Source organism: Lagenorhynchus albirostris, chromosome 16, assembly GCF_949774975.1.
Source record: "Lagenorhynchus albirostris chromosome 16, mLagAlb1.1, whole genome shotgun sequence".
Classification (NCBI taxonomy): domain Eukaryota; kingdom Metazoa; phylum Chordata; class Mammalia; order Artiodactyla; family Delphinidae; genus Lagenorhynchus; species Lagenorhynchus albirostris.
Genome location: NC_083110.1, coordinates 8,630,204 through 8,648,354, shown reverse-complemented (window position 1 = coordinate 8,648,354; position 18,151 = coordinate 8,630,204). Strand labels below are relative to the sequence as shown.

Below are 18,151 nucleotides of genomic sequence, written 5' to 3'. Positions count from 1 at the left end.
CTAGGGAGGGTGGAAAGTGCTGGAGGGCATTAGGTGGACACTAGAAGGCCATTTCGAAGGAAATAAACTTGATTTTTCCTGAAGAAACAAACATTTTCTTCATGTGGTGTTTAAGGTTTTAACCAAATGTTAAAATATTATATTAGAAACAACTAAGATCTTCTGAAACCCCAGGTGACCAAGAGTTGTTTTGCAAACCTTACGCGACAGAGCTGCAAACCAGAGGCCCAAGTTCCTACTCTTCCTTGTAAACCTGAAACACACAGAAGGTATTTTCCAGGACTCGCTCAGCCTCCGACCATCGACTTCTGAGAACTGTTCACTACCTGAATGGAACATCTGTCTTGCCTGCCACCTCACAGGCCTATTTCTCCTGATCTATTCAGTGCCTGTAACATATAAAACCCTTGCTACTATTACGCAGAGAATGGGTGGACACCAAGGTCCTACTGTCTATCACAGGGACCTATATTCAATAACCTGTGATAAACCATAATGGAAAAGAATCTGAAAAAGAACGTGTATATACATATAACTGAATCACTGTGTTGTACAGCAGAAATTAACACATTGTACGTCAATTATACTTCCATAAAATAAATTGAAAAACAAACAGACACCCTGGCTAACTGCCAGAAGGCAGTTACTTTCAGGTTGACCTTCTCGTGGAACGACAAGTACAGCGTTCTCTCTTCTCACGACTCATCCTGTGGTCTTAACTCCAGGCACTTGGACAATATAATGTCCTTCTTCTCAGGCAGTTCTCCTTCCCCCCTTATGAAAACTGGAGTTGAAGCCTTACAGAAGATTACGTTTATTTTGATGGTTTTGGATTTCCCCCTCCTTGTATAATTTTCTACAGTTAGCAAAAATTGGAGTCCAAAAGCAACATGCAGTGCTGGCTTCTAAAAACCGGCCCAAAGTAAGTATGAAGCGAACGATGAGCTTTTATTCACAGTATCAACAATAAACAATAAACACAATGCTAAGGCAAATATATTCAAAATACGTTTCACTAAAGGCAATGGGGTGCCCTGGGTTGGCTCCTGGAACAGAACAAGGACATTAAAGAAAAAACTGGTAAAGTCGGAATAAAGTCTGTAATTTAGGTTATAGAATGGGGCTGATGTTAATTTCTTAGTTTTGACAAATGTATCATGGTTACTTAAAATGCCAAAAGCTGGGAAAGCTGGGTGAATCATATATGGAAACTCTCTGTACTGTCTTTGCAATTTTTCTCTATATCTAAAATTATTCCAAAATAAATTTTTATTAAAATATATTTTTAGGGAATTCCCTGGTGGTCCAGTGGTTAGGACTCGGCACCTTCACTGCTGAGGGGCGGGGTTCGACCAAGATCCCACAAGCCGTGCAGTGTGGCCAAAAAAAAAAAAAAAAATATATATATATATATATATGTATATATAATTTGAGAGTCGATTAAATTATATAAAAATGTCAAATAAACAAGGAGTACTGAGAAGTTAAAACATGAACAGGCCATAATAAGCCTTCCTTCTTTACCTGTTATTCCTTGAATGTTCATTTAGAATGTTCTGTGTTATATAAACAAGTTAGAATGAATGATTTTGCACATAGTGAAAGGTCAATGGATGCTTCTAGTTTTATATAAATTTAGGACTCTCACTTACTTTAGGAACCAAGAAATGTCTACTCTTGGCTGAAAGGAATTTACCTTTTATTTGTTATATAGAAGCCATTTTCCTGTTTCTATAAAATTCACTGGCTTGCTAATGTCATCAATCAATCTTATTACTTAATCAGGACAGTTCACACCAAACTTTGTATTGCTCTCTTTCTAGACACCGATGAGTATATTAAGGTAATAATGGAAGCCAAGGTAGATGAGGAAAAAGGAACATGAGTGGACTGGACTGGATTTAAAACTTTGCTTGTATCTGAATTAAAGTTATTAGCATTATCAAGTGTGGCTTTTCCATTTTTAAATACTGAAATAAGGATCCTCTGCCCTGCCCATGGAGACAAGAGAAAAAGTGAGATCCTTCCAAGCCACGAAAACAGAGGAGAGAGTGAGCCTGGAGGAGGTGAGGAATGGCCATTCTGCCATCTTTCCTCTGCGCCACTCAGCCTTGGCGGCTTCACTTGGCCATGAATAGTTCACTCACACAGTCATTCTACAACACCTGTAAGAATGCGAGGCTCTGGGGCTACAATCTGTTATTTTTACTTAACTCTTTCCCCCACAGATTATGTTTAGTCTAACAGAGCAAACTGTACATTTCTTCGTCCTATTTTATCCTTGCACACGGCACTTCAATCACAGTGACTGAGTCAGAGTATTATTGGCCATGGACACAGAAGACAGAAAGGAAAGGTGACTGACTTTAGTCTTCTAGAAAACGGCAATGTTTTGCTTTCTGAAAAAGAGAGAAATTTTATTTATCTATTTTTTACATCTTTACTGGAGTATAACTGCTTTACAATGGTGTGTTAGTTTCTGCTTTATAACAAGGTGAATCAGCTATACATATACGTATGTTCCCATATCTCTTCCCTCTTGCATCCCCCTCCCTCCCATCCTCCCTATCCCACCCCTCTAGGTGGTCACAAAGCACCGAGCTGATCTCCCTGTGCTATGCGGCTGCTTCTCACTAGCTATCTATTTTACTTTTGGTAGTGCATATATGTCCATGCCATTCACTCACTTTGTCACAGCTTACCCTTCCCCCTCCTCATATCCTCAAGTCCATTCTCTAGTAGGTCTGCATCTTTATTCCCATCTTGCCCCTAGGTTCTTCTGACCATTTTTTTTAGATTCCATATATATGTGTTAGCATACGGTATTTGTCTTTCTCTTTCTGACTTCCTTCACTCTCTCTGACAGACTCTAGGTCCATCCACCTCATTACAAATAGCTCAATTTCGTTTCCTTTTATGGCTGAGTAATATTCCATTGTATATATGTGCCACATCTTCTTTATCCATTCATCCGATGATGGACACTTAGGTTGTTTCCATCTCCTGGCTATTGTAAATAGAGCTGCAATGAACATTTTGGTACATGACTCTTTTTGAATTATGGTTTTCTCAGGGTATATGCCCAGTAGTGGGATTGCTGGGTTGTACGGTAAGTTTTTTAAGGAACCTCCATACTGTTCTCCATAGTGGCTGAACCAATTCACATTCCCACCAGCAGTGCAAGAGGGTTCCCTTTTCTCCACACCCTCTCCAGCATTTGTTGTTTCTAGATTTTTTGATGATGGCCATTCTGACTGGTGTGAGATGATACCTCATTGTAGTTTTGATTTGCATTTCTCTAACGATTAATGATGTTGAGCATCTTTCATGTGTTTGTTGGCAGTCTGTATATCTTCTTTGGAGAAATGTCTATTTAGGTCTTCTGCCCATTTTTGGATGGGGTTGTTTGTTTTTTGCTATTTAGCTGCATGAGATGCTTGTAAATTTTGGAGATTAAACCTTTGTCAGTTGCTTCATTTGCAAATATTTTCTCCCATTCTGAGGGTTGTCTTTTGGTCTTATTTATGGTTTCCTTTGCTGTGCAAAAGCTCTGAAGTTTCATTAGGTCCCATTTGTTAATTTTAATTTCCATTTCTCTAGGAGGTGGGTCAAAAAGGATCTTGCTGTGATTTATGTCATAGAGTGTGTTCTGCCTGTGTTTTCCTCTAAGAGTCTGATAGTTTCTGGCCTTACATTTAGGTCTTTAATCCATTTTGAGCTTATTTTTGTGTATGGTGTTAGGAAGTGTTCTAATAAAGACTATTAGAAGAGACAAAGAAGGACACTACATAATGATCAAGGGGTCAATCCAAGAAGATATAACAATTGTAAATATTTATGCACACAACATAGGAGCACCTCAATACATAAGGTAAATACTAACAGCCATAAAAGGGGAAAGCGACAGTAACACATTCATAGTAGGGGACTTTAACACCCCATTTTCACCAATGGACAGATCATCCAAAATGAAAATAAATAAGGAAACACAAGATTTAAATGACACATTAAACAAGATGGACTTAATTGATATTTACAGGACATTCCATCCAAAAACAACAGAATACACTTTCTCCTCAAGTGCTCATGGAACATTCTCCAGGATAGATCATATCTTGGGTCACAAATCAAGCCTTGGTAAATTTAAGAAAATTGAAATTGTATCAAGTATCTTTTCCGACCACAACGCTATGAGACTAGATATCAATTACAAGATAAGATCTGTATAAAATACAAACACATGTAGGCTAAACAATACACTACTTAATAACGAAGTGATCACTGAAGAAATCAAAGAGGAAATCAAAAAGATACCTAGAAACAAATGACAATGGAGACACGATGACCCAAAACCTATGGGATGCAAGCAAAAGCAGTTCTAAGAGGGAAGTTTATAGCAATACAAGCCTACCTTAAGAAACAGGAAACAGCTCGAATAAACAACCTAGCCTTACACCTAAAGCAATTAGAGAAAGAAGAACAAAAAAACCCCAAAGTTAGCAGAAGGAAAGAAATCATAAAGATCAGATCAGAAATAAATGAAAAATAAATGAAGGAAACGATAGCAAAGATCAATAAAACTAAAAGCTGGTTCTTTGAGAAGATAAACAAAATTGATAAACCATTAGCTAGACTCATCAAGAAAAAAAGGGAGAAGACTAAAGAGAATTAGAAATGAAAAAGGAGAAGTAACAACTGACACTGCAGAAATACAAAAGATCATGAGAGATTACTACAAGCAACTCTATGCCAATAAAATGGACAACCTGGAAGAAATGGACAAATTCTTAGAAAAGCACAACCTTCTGAGACTGAACCAGGAAGAAACAGAAAATATGAACAGACCAATCACAAGCACTGAAACTGAAACTATGATTAAAAATCTTCCAACAAACAGAAGTCCGGGACCAGAGGGCTTCACAGGTGAATTCTATCAAACATTTAGAGAAGAGCTAACACCTATCCTTCTCAAACTCTTCCAAAATATAGCAGAGGGAGGAACACTCCCAAACTCATTCTACAAGGCCACCATCACCCTGCTACCAAAACCAGACAAGGATGTCACAAAGAAAGAAAACTACAGGCCGATATCACTGAAGAATATAGATGCAAAAATCCTCAACAAAATACTAGCAAACAGAATCCAACAGCACATTAAAAGGATCATACACCATGATTAAGTGGGGTTTATTCTAGGAATGCAAGGATTCTTCAATATATGCAAATCAATCAATGTGATACACCATATTAACAAATTAAAGAAGAAAAACCATATTGCCATCTCAATAGATGCAGAGAAATCTTTTGACAAAATTCAACATCCATTTATGATAAAAACCCTGCAGAAAGTAGGCATAGAGGGAACTTTCCTCAACATAATAAAGGCCATATATGACAAACCCACAGCCAACATCGTCCTCAATGGTGAAAAACTGAAATCATTTCCACTAAGATCAGGAACAAGACAAGGTTGCCCACTCTCACCACTCTTATTCAACATAGTTTTGGAAGTTTTAGCCACAGCAATCAGAGAAGAAAAGGAAATAAAAGGAATCCAAATTGGAAAAGAAGAAGTAAAGCTGTCACTGTTTGCAGATGACATGATACTATACATAGAGAATCCTAAAGATGCTACCAGAAAACTACTAGAGCTAGTGAATGAATTTGGTAAAGTAGCAGGATACAAAATTAATGCACAGAAATCTCTGGCATTCCTATATACTAATGGTGAAAGATCTGAAAGTGAAATCAAGAAAACACTCCCATTTACCACTGCAACAAAAAGAATAACATATCTAGGAATAAACCTACCTAAGGAGACAAAAGACCTGTATGCAGAAAATTATAAGACACTGATGAAAGAAATTAAAGATGATACAAATAGATGGAGAGATATACCATGTTCTTGGATTGGAAGAATCAACATTGTGAAAATGACTCTACTACCCAAAGCAATCTACAGATTCAATGCAACCCCTATCAAACTACCACTGGCATTTTTCACAGAACTAGAACAAAAAATTTCACAATTTGTATGGAAACTCAAAAGACCCCGAATAGCCAAAGCAATCTTGAGAACAAAAAACGGAGCTGGAGGAATCAGGCTACCTGACTTCAGACTATACTACAAAGCTACAGTAATCAAGACAGTATGGTACTGGCACAAAAACAGAAAGATAGATCAATGGAACAGGATAGAAAGCCCAGAGATAAACCCATGCACATATGGACACCTTATCTTTGATAAAGGAGGCAGGAATATATAGTGGAGAAAGGACAGCCTCTTTAATAAGTGGTGCTGGGAAAACTGGACAGGTACATGTAAAATATGAGATTAGACCACTCCCTAACACCATACACAAAAATAAGCTCAAAATGGATTAAAGACCTAAATGTAAGGCCAGACACTATCAAACTCTTAGAGGAAAACACAGGCAGAACACTCTATGACATAAATCACAGCAAGATCCTTTTTGACCCACCTCCCAGAAAAATGGAAATAAAAACAAAAATAAACAAATGGGACCTAATGAAACTTCAGAGCTTTTGCACAGCAAAGGAAACCATAAACAAGACCAAAAGACAACCCTCAGAATGGGAGAAAATATTTGCAAATGAAGCAACTGACAAAGGTTTAATCTCCAAAATTTACAAGCAGCTCATGCAGTTCAATAACAAAAAAACAAACAACCCAATCCCAAAATGGGCAGAAGACCTAAATAGACATTTCTCCAAAGAAGATATACAGACTGCCAACAAACACATGAAAGATGCTCAACATCATTAATCGTTAGAGAAATGCAAATCAAAACTACAGTGAGGTATCATCTCACACTGGTCAGAATGGCCATCATCAAAAAATCTACAAACAATAAATGCTGGAGAGGCTGTGGAGAAAAGGGAACCCTCTTGCACTGCTGGTGGGAATGTAAATTGGTTCAGCCACTATGGAGAACAGTATGGAGGTTCCTTAAAAAACTTACCGTACAACCCAGCAATCCCACTACTGGGCATATACCCTGAGAAAACCATAATTCAAAAAGAGTCATGTACCAAAATGTTCATTGCAGCTCTATTTACAATAGCCAGGAGATGGAAACAACCTAAGTGTCCATCATCGGATGAATGGATAAAGAAGATGTGGCACATATATACAATGGAATATTACTCAGCCATAAAAGGAAACGAAATTGAGCTATTTGTAATGAGGTGGATGGACCTAGAGTCTGTCATAGAGAGTGAAGGAAGTCAGATAGAGAAAGACAAATACCATATGCTAACACATATACATGGAATTTAAGAAAAAAAAATGTCATGAAGAGCCTAGGGGTAAGACAGGAATAAAGACACAGACTTACTAGAGAATGGACTTGAGGATATGGGGAGAGGGAAGGGTAAGCTGTGACAAAGTGAGAGAGTGGCATGGACATATACACACTACCAAACGAAAAATAGACAGCTAGTGGAAATCAGCCACATAGCACAGGGAGATCAGCTCGGTGCTTTGTGACCACCTAGAGGGGTGGGATAGGGAGGGTGGGAGGGAGGGGGATGCAAGAGGGAAGATATATGGGAACATATGTATATGTATAACTGATTCACTTTGTTATAAACCAGAAACTAGCACATCATTGTAAAGCAATTATATTCCAATAAAGATGTAAAAAAAAAAAAAGACTAGAAGTCTACCCCAAGAAGAATAGAAAGCAAATCAAGGTGAAAAAAAAAAAAAAGGTATATTATTCATGGAATTTGGAATTTTACCTATATTATATACATTATCATGTTATATAATTTTATATATATACACACACACAGATATGTGTGTAAATATACTCTGGACAAAGAATGCTGCCTGCCGTTTCAGTAAACAAAGGATGTTGCCACCACCAAGACATCAGCTACTGCAGCTGCCCCCTGACTGTGCACCCTGAGGAGATTCAGGATGGAGAAATGCAGGATACTGGCCCTAGGTATTTAAGGTTCCCATCAAAGGAATGATTTCAGTGAGCCCAGATTCTTGCATCTTCCCATACACAGAAAAGCACTAAATTCATTAACTTAAGATGTTTGATTTTCTTTAATTAACAGTAATCTTTTGATGTTCGGACTCCCTGGTTTTTTTTGTTGTTGTTTGTTTGTTTTCGCCAAAAAACCCTATATATCCTATATAGCCTCCCTTACCTTTTCGGAGCAGTCCCTCAAAGCTATCTGAGAGGCTGCATCCCAGGCTTAAGTCCTCAGTAAGTCCTCTAGATAAAACATAATTCTCAATTCCTAGGTTGCCCATTTTTTTTCAGTCAACAATACACACATACATGTATTAAAATGAAGTTTTTAAATGCTGTTTTCTTTTTCATAAAGTTTCTATGAAACTTCTTCCTTATTTTCACTGGAATACTATAAAAAGTGGTTTACAACTCTGCCCTCTCTCCTTCACTTCTTCTCTCCCCTCCTTCCTTAATATTTATTGAGTGCTTAATATATATATACCAGACCCTGGAAGTATGACACAGTCAACATCATGGTTCATGTCTTGAAGGAGTTCATGACATCCCAACCTACCAAGTGGTAAAGCAGGTTCATTCCATATAAATTCACATCTCAAGTGAGTATTTTAAACGGCCAATTGGCTAAGAATCTATGGAAGGGGTCAGTAAGAATGTGGATGAGAGCAGGAAAATACTTTAGGCATATTGCATTTTTCCAAGGAATTCAATGCTAACCAGTTGACTCTCTTTTCTCTCTTTCTTTCCTTCTTCAAATAACAGAAATAAAGGTTTACCTGAATATACTCTGTAAGCGTGTTAAAGACTTGTTTTGCTACTTGAATCGCTTTGGAGAAATTCCTTTGTCCCTGTTCATCAATGACATCTTTCCCAGAGTAATACCAATAGAAGTCACTGATTGATTCCTGGAAAAGAGACATGAGAGGATTAAGGCACCATCTGAAGCTACCAAAGACCTGTCCAGTTCTGGACTCAGTAATAGGAAATCATTTTAAATAACAGATTGGAAGCAAACAAAAATATCTGCAAGGTAAGTACTATTGTCAATGATTTTCCTAAACATAAAATATGGTGACATCCTCCCTAGATATAAATAACAACTGGAGAGAAGATTAGAAGTAGAAAACTTAGCTTTTAAAATGACTTTCTGTCTCTGATGACCTTGAACTTCACAAACATAAGGATTCATAACATTAATGCATATTTATCCATAGAGCAGTTAGGTGTTTACTATGTGAGCACAGAAATTAGACAAATCATAGAACAATATTTCTGGGTTCCAGACATTTGGTCTCCTTTTTCTCCAACAAAGCCAATAACATTTCTTTGATGAGAATTCCAGGATGTTCCTGGCTTGTGTAACTGCCCCTGAAGAAACTAGTTGGACTCCTTATAAATACTGACAACAACTGTAAACAAACATCTAAATAAGATCAATCTTTCCAAACAGGATATATTCAACAACAACTTATATTGTGAAGGAACTTTAGTTGCCTAAATGAATAATACAATTTGGGCTACCATTTAGGTTTTGAGACATGATTTTGAAAATCGCAAATATATTTTCAGCAATGCTTCTTGATATATTTGCTTCAAAAATGGACTTTTTTCTCATTAAGCTTTAAGTAAGAGTGTTGTGCTTTTACATATGCAAAGATTAAGGGAGAAACAGAGTTTGAATTCGCAGTTTTTAAAAGTACTATACCTGATTTCCTTATAAATAAAGGGAGGGAAATAAAAGTTATATAAGATCTTATTACTTAAGAGGCCTACACCTTCAGATTCGGTTCTAGTAATGTGTAAACCATTACTACACTATCAAAGATACTTTTAAGTGATGACGTGTTAAGCTGAATTTTTAAATTAATGCAAATATTTCAAGAGCTGAAAAGAACTAACCTTATGCTATTAAATTTAAGTGTATGGTAAGTAGTTTGAAAGCCTTTCTTTCCCATTTTTAGTAACGTTTCAAATATCCTTCTCCTATTTATCTATCAACTGTAGAGGAAGGAACAGAGCATGTTCATGCTTTACAAATTGAAAAGGAATTTAAAATGCCATCAAGCTAAAAACCGTAGGAAAAACATATTCCCACTTATAGAAAGAAAATAAGCCAAGTGAGAGCCAGGATCAGTGGCCAAGACAATAGTGGCAGTTTCAACCTAAGATTTGGGGAAAGACTGTGATCAAAGCCAAAATATCTCTACAAATTCTGACCTCATAAATCAAAACACATTTCAACATGGCAGTTTCACAACCCCACCATATCTTGCCAACCAGCCAACCCCTTAATTTGTTACTAACGTAAAGCAACGTACCTGAACTCTCAGTAGGTAGTCTACGGTAGAGATGATTATGTTGACAGTCGTATTATTGCCAGTCTGAGTTCTCAGATAATTTTGAAAATCTACATAAGATCAAAAGATGTTATTAAAGCGCATTCAAAAATGTAAAATGAGTTCTTTGAATAACTCCAAAAGCAAATGATGTCTCCAGCAAAATCACCATGGCTACGTACACTGTTAATCTGATAGTTTTAATATTGAATAATTTATATTTTCCATACAAAGTGAGTACCTCAAAAACAAATCTAGGTGCTTCACAGAATATCAATATTCAAATTTCATCTAAGAGGTTGCTAACACCTGTTTCTTGATTCCTAGCTCTAGGGCTCTGGGCATGTGAATGGCTAAAAACAACTTCCATCCTGTAGGACAGAGTAATTAAATGATTTATTCCATAATCCCTTATTCCTTAGTACTGTGTTAAGTGCTGGGGAAGCAAAAATCAAGATCAAGTTCCTGCCTTCACGGATACACAAGCTTGGTGGAGAACCAGATATATAAACAATGAATGTAAATACATCATGCAAAGTTACACAATGAAGTAGATTCCCCCAGTAAGATACGTGGTAAAAAAAGAAACAGAGCTACGTATGTCTCTATAGCTATCTATCTGATCTACATCTTTCTTCACCTATCAGCTGTCTTCTCTAGCATGAGAACAACTAATAAGAATTAAGTGAGGGGCTTCCCTGGTGGCGCAGTGGCTAGGAATCCGCCTGCCAATGCAGGGGACACGGGTTCGAGCCCCAGTCTGGGAAGATCCCACATGTTGCAGAGCAACTTAGCCTGTGCGCCAGAACTACTGAGCTCGCGTGCCACAACTACTGAGCCTGTGCACTAGAGCCCACGAGCCACAACTACTGAAGCCCACGCACCCTAGAGCCTGTGTCCTGCAACAAGAGAAGCCACCACAATGAGACGCCTGTGTACCACAACAAAGAGTAGCCCCCGCTCGCCGCAACCAGAGAAAGCCTGTGCGCGGCAATGAAGACCCAGCGCAGCCAATAATAAATAAATAAATAAATTAATTAATTAAAGAAAAAAAGAATTAAATGAAAGGGCTAGCAAAGGACTTTGAAAGAGGCAATGCGATACAGAAAATTTTCCAGCGCCTACGCAGCAGGTAATGTTCAAGAACTGTTTCTTGACCCAAGGGAAGAAGTATAATTGGAACTAAGAGACTCCTATTATTGCTTCAAAATGCTTATTTCTGGGTACCACCGATGGTCTGGGGTCTCACAAACCTGAGTTGTGTCCCTCACAAAGCAGTTGCAAGAAGCGGAAGAGGTCACAGGTGAATTCGTCATCCTGCAGAACCTTTTCTCCTGCAGGAAGTCCAGAGGAACCCAATGTTATCAACCACCTTAGCCTCGCCCTCCCTTTCTATCCCCACCTCCATCAAACTTGCATGTTGATGTAGCATCGTTCTGAACCCAAAACAGTCACAAATCATAGCCACTTTTCTATCTGAAGCTCATAAGATCATGCGCTTGACAGATAGATGCACTTTTTCTTGCTAAGAAAAGAACACTTGGATCTTAAAAACTCAGATATCTCTCTGTTAAAAGTAGCAGCATGGGTTTGGCAACATTTTAGAAACAACCTGAAGAGATTAGAGACTTAAACTTTTTTTTTCTTTCTTTCTATCTTTCTTTTTTTCCTTTTTGGTAAGATTTGTGTAGGAATGATCTCTGCGTCTCTTACAAATGTGGAAGTTAAGTCTGCTTTATTCCCAGAGTCTGACCAAATGATTCAATGCAGAAGTATTCAGTACATACATAAAACAGGACCAAGAGTTTCTTTTATTCAAATATTAATTAAAGGACTTTTGTGAAAACTCTGGATGACTGGAAAATGTTTTTTAACTCATTTCACTTAACTCTCTCATGAGCTTGTCTAAGTAGAGAGCTCATTGGTTGGAGCATTCCTTCCAGAGGAGGAAGAACTGACAAGCAGACCTAATTCTAAATACCAAACCAAAGGATAAACTTCGCTGGCTCCTGCTAGGAGAGCTAAATCTAACAAAGAAATGTGAAACGGAGGGCATCTCAGTGCCATAGGAGGTGCTCTGCATCATTTCAACACTAACTATACGTGTGGGGCAAGGATGAAGCCTCAGAAAAGGGTTCCGATCTTTCATCTACATTTCCATTTAAATGTATCTTGATCACAAGTTACTTTGAAAGCAAAAACACAAGGAAGGAAACAAACAAAAAACAGGCACCACACAAATGAAAGCTGATTTTAAAAGCATAGAGTGTCCGTGAAAAAAACACTGTCAACATTATGAGCGTATGCTCTGGAATCTCAATTTGTTTAGAAAGCAAAATGACTAAAAAAAAAAAAAAAAAACAAATGTTGTTTGGCAAGTGAATGAATATACTCATGTATTTAAAAAAATAATAATAACTTTTCAGACTAGAAATACTTTGGGCTAAGAAAGAAAACTATGCAATGATCATGTGTTTACTGGAACTAAAATTACGAGTGATCATAATGACAGAGAGTTGATGGACTTACCAGTCTGCAGTCTGTGACTTTCAAAGTGAGAGGCTTCATATAATGGGAGGGTTAGGAAGCAAAACCATTTTGAAAACTAATATAAACATTAAAAAAAGTACATAAAATCACTGTACTGGTTTCCCTGTTGGCCTGCAAGATATTATATTTGGTGACCAAATTAAGATCACCACGTCTACAAATGCGATGTGGCAAGTTTAATGTGTTAAATGCACATCGTTCTGAATCTCAGTACATGGCTGATAAGCCCATTCCTCCATGTTCACGTTCATGACAGGATACGAAAAAAGGAAACAGCCTCGGCTAACAAGCCACACTCTTCATTGGTTACACTTAGTATCATTTCATGAAGATACTTTAAAATGCTATTTCAATCAAACTGTTATGAGTTAGTTACACAGACTTATTGACTCCTTGTGAACCCAGCTAAAATGTTTTGTTTTGGTTTTGCCGTTTCTCAGAAAATTGAATCAATAAAACCACGGACATACTTCCAATGTTCACATATTCAATGTGGAGTAAGTAACCCTTGGTAGAAAGTATTCAGAAAAGTTAACACAAATAAATTAACATGTAGTCTACCAGTGTACCTGAGAATGTTCTGTACGATGCACATTGACTTATAACATAAGGTTTGTTTTCTGTTGGCATGCACAGTATTTTCCAGACTGTACACCGAAACACAGACGAGTAACTTCTTACATAGGACACGCTGCACACAGCAGAACAAGAGGGAAAGTCGGGGTGGGGGGGAGGGGCAGGTCAAGACTTCATTTACCATCAGCTGACACCAGGTTATCGTATCCACTAAGGTGCTATTGCTTAATGAACACATTACTATCTGATTAAAATGCTGCCATCGCCCATGCTGCATGTAGGCAGTGCAGGAACAGAGATGGATGATGGCTTTATGTCTGCAGAAGGTACACGAGCAACAGTCTATTTTGTGATGTATGCAAAAGAAATTCCATTGTAAGATGGAAACTAAGGTTGATAATAAATAACAAAATGGAGTAAAATGTAGTTGAAAGTGCTCTTACATTTTAAAAATATTATTTGCAATAGCTGCATGATGGCCAAATGTAGATAGTGTGAAGGGCATTCCTTTGGTTTTATTTTTAATTATAAGGGGCTTATAATTTCTAACACTGTAATAAAGGGAGAGTTATTTCAATACCGTTGTGATGATGAGTTTGTTCTTTGTGCCTCAGTTTTCTCACCTATAAAATGAATGTAAAGCGTACACTGTCTACCTCACTGGCTCTGCACAATCTATATGACCATTTTTTATCAATTGTGGAGAGGTTAATATTATTAGTAGCAGTGGTAATGACACTAAATAAAGATGGGAACAACATGCCTACACGATAAATATAGTTATGTGAACATAGGTATTAAATGTGTTTATATTTTCAAAAAGCCACCTTAATTTTAATGGACCAAATATTTTCAAAAATGTAAGTTTTCACCTGGAAATAATATTAGGTAGACCTTATTTGTTCAAGCTACCAGTAAAAAGTAATTCCTCATTTAGAGATCTAATAAAGTCAACACACTTTTAAAGGCTTTTCTACTCACAATCGGTTTATCCAACTAATAGAAAAGTACCCAAGTGTTTAAGTTCAATAAAAACAGTTGTTCTTACTTAGAATTTTTACTTAGAATATCCAAGGATATAGCTCAAAGTCTGCACACTTATCTCCAGGCAAAGTTTGATTTAACTGTTAATAATTATCAATAACTGTTCTAAAATTAATGAAATAAATAAAAAGACTAATATATATATGAACAATTGACTCCAGAAGACTAAGAGATCGCCATCGTTGTAGGGTCAGCATCTCTAATGATGCAGAGATAAAAGGGTGAGTAGCATGAAACATGACACTGGCTGCATCAAATAATTCCCTGTAATCTATCGTTAAACAGCTCTCAAGGGCCCCCCATTGCCATGGAGGAAATAATTCTGATTACTTACTAATCTTTAGAGGACTTAAATATTTATTTTGTATATGAAAACACTGAAGGATAAAGGTTAAAAATATTTTTAAATAGTGAAAAGTCAGGTATTTGATTCCATGTGGGTAGTTTTAATATCATTGCTTAAATGGTCTAAATATGGCTGCTTGAATAATATTACAGCTCAACTAACGAAGAATAAAAAATCTGAAATGGATTTACGATTCACATTTAGTTAGTGACTACGGTGTGCTAGGCATTGTGCTAGATATATTTTCTCACATTTCATTTCAGGTTTACAAAAATCCTACAAATGAGGTGATACGATCCCATTTTGTGGTTTGGTAAACAACCGAGAAATTAAGTAACTTGACTACTGTCCTACAGCTGTTAACAAGTAAAGGACTTGAATTCAGTAAACTTCAGCAAACATTCACAGTCTCCTATATGCTAGGCACCTTGTGAGGTGCTAGGGACAAAAAAGACCACTGGACACAATCCCTAACCTTAAGAAGGTCACAGTCAGGCAATAAATAGGTAATTTCGATATTGTATGGTCCTTCTGAATCCAGTGTGCAATAGTTTCTACAGTTCACAGAGCTCACATCAGCAATCAATCTCTGACTAACAATCATTACACTTATTGTACATTATTTAAATTGTGAACTCCTAACTTGTTTTTGTGAATTTTAGAACCCAAGGAAAACCATATTCTAGACACGTGGCTTTAGAAAAGTCAATTCACCTTTCTGAGTCTTTGTTTCATCATTTTGATATGGAAATTAACAGTCTCCTGACTTCCTGAATTCACAGGGCTGCTGGGAGAATCAAATTGGTCCAAACAAGTACAGTTGCTTTGAAATATGCAAAACACAGTAGGAATAAATGTGAAGTTTTAATGGCATGCAGTCATTAAAAAACAACCTTTAGATTTCTAAAATATAGAATACTGGTGGGTTGTGAATATGATAAATCATTCATAATTCCATTAAGTGCATGTATTTAATCTAAGGTAACAACCTGACACCAGTGTATAAAATGCATTCCTAGATAATACCAACGACCACTGTGTGTGAAAAAAGTTAGGTGTGACCGATGGAAAACAGAATTAAAGTTATAGGTTAGCTGTGGGGGAAGAAATCTTTTGCTTTCAAACATGATTTGCAGATTGTTTCTCTTATAGCCGTCTCTTTTTTTTTCTTTCTTTTACTGAAGTATAGTTGATTTACAATGTTGTATTAATTTCTGTTGTACAGCAAAGAGACTCAGATATATATATACACATTCTTTTCTATTATGGTTTATCACAGGGTATTGAATATAGTTCCCTGTGCTATACAGTAGGACCTTGTTGTTTATCCATCCTATATCTAATATTCAATAGTGTGCCTCTTCTTGTAGCCTTCTCTTAGTGCCTTTCAGTTGTCATTACTCTAACTGAAATCCTTTATGTCCTTCACCCATTCCATCCACCAGCATCCTAACTGATCTCCATGTCTTCACATGGGACACCCATCTTACAGCCTGGTGCTGACAACAACAGCTATAGGCAATCCAATTATAACACTCTTCCTGACAAACAGACTGACTCCTGTAACAGTAATTATGGAAAGTGTACTCTGAAGAATTCTCTGCAATCTACCGTTAAGCAGAGTTCCCCCGCTGCCGTGAAGGAAATGGTGGTGACCACTACCTTTGGAGAACTCCATGCCTATTTAATACATTAGCATTACTGAGAAAGGAGAGATCTGTGCCTTTTAGGGTGATTAGGTTCTACTGGAAGCATTTTGAACAGTGAATGTAGGAATTTAATGCCAGGCGGATCATCACACAAAACATAATGTATCCCTTAAGTGTTATTCCTTTAATGGCTCTCCAGGGTCTCAGAAAGAAAGTACAAATGCCTGGAAAGAGCAAGGAAGGTCCTTCAGCACCTCTCACAAACGATCTTGCCATCTTCTAGGGGGTTCATTTCTCTTCAACCGCACCAGGTTGGTTACTGTCCTCTGATATGTTTTGTACCTTAAACTTTGCATACGCTGATGCTAATTCCTTCCACTGGAATGCCTTTCTTTGCTTTCCTTATCTACCAGATAAACTTCTACTTCAGGCTACGTGTTATGTCTATGGTGACACTTCCCCATCCCTGGCAAAGTATCAACTCAGTTCTCTCTTACACAGAGGGCATTGTTCTGAAGTTGCTTGTTTACAAGTCTGTCTACACGATACTGGACTCCTATAGAACGCCAGTGCCTAGGACAGTGTCTAGCACGTAATAGCCACTCAAATTTAAAGGACTGCTTCAAAGTTTAAAAAATGCAAGGATGTTAAAAAACAATCTATTTAGTGCCATGAACTACAGGCTTTTTCTTGAAGAGAAAGTTTACCCATAGGAACTGCAGAGAAATATAGTCAGAACCCAGATGTTAGCACTGGATTATACCTGGGAAAGTACTTTGAAAATCTGGGGCAGGAGAAAGCCAAAAAATAATTAAGCACTAAAAACACTAACGAAAAATTAGTGTAGCCAATATTTAAAGATTGCTTTAATTATCCCTTTCATTAATTAATTAAAAGGAATCCTTTTATCTTCAACTTCACATAAACTTCATGAGGTCACTATAAATATATCGGCAAGAACCTCAATGCAACACGTTATCAGTTACAGGTGGAAATTTGAGAAGCTTAACTTGTATTAATGTTTTATATAACAGTTTAGAAAATCAAACAATTTCTGAGGAATCAGATCAGCTTCGCAATTTCATCTTGCTTACGAAGTCAAGGATCCCTGCAAAATGATCAAAAATCAAATGCAGTATCTTCGACTATATTCCAAGAAGACGTTTGAAAGAAGGAAAATTGCACTTTCAAGCTCATCATGAATTACTAATGAGATTAAACGGTACTGAGGAAAAACAAATTAGAAATCCAAGGATGGAATGAAATTTCAAAGATTTATATAGGTTTTTGGTTTTGAACTTCACTCTATGTTAAAAGAAAACACATAGGACTAAAAAATATACAGAGAGGACAACACTGAGCACGTGACAAATCGAAACACATTTGCTTAAGCACCTTTTTTTTAAAAAAAACCAAACAAACAAGGGGGAGGTCCAGGCTTTTGTAGAAATGGGGGAAATTTAGTAAGGTGGGATAGGGCTACAGGACAGTAACAGTGTAGAGAAAAGAATATAAACAATTAGTCTGAGATCCAGATACAGTGGTCCTTCTGTATCTGCAGATACAGAGGTATGACCGTGCTATGCCACTTTATATCAGGGACTTGAGCATCTGTGGATTATGATATCTGCTAGGGGAGGG

The 18,151-nt window shown here is 37.1% G+C and overlaps 1 protein-coding gene across 1 annotated transcript in view; it reads right to left on the bottom strand.

The window, feature by feature from the left end:
- Positions 1 to 18,151, bottom strand: part of RYR2 (ryanodine receptor 2) — a 542,915-nt gene that overhangs the window by 56,997 nt on the left and 467,767 nt on the right. The window contains exons 86-88 of the mRNA XM_060126891.1: positions 11,599 to 11,679; positions 10,328 to 10,416; positions 8,786 to 8,914 (exon numbers count right to left, since the gene is read on the bottom strand). Coding sequence (XP_059982874.1) covers positions 8,786 to 8,914; positions 10,328 to 10,416; positions 11,599 to 11,679 — 299 coding nt within the window. The remainder of the gene's footprint in view (positions 1 to 8,785; positions 8,915 to 10,327; positions 10,417 to 11,598; positions 11,680 to 18,151) is intronic.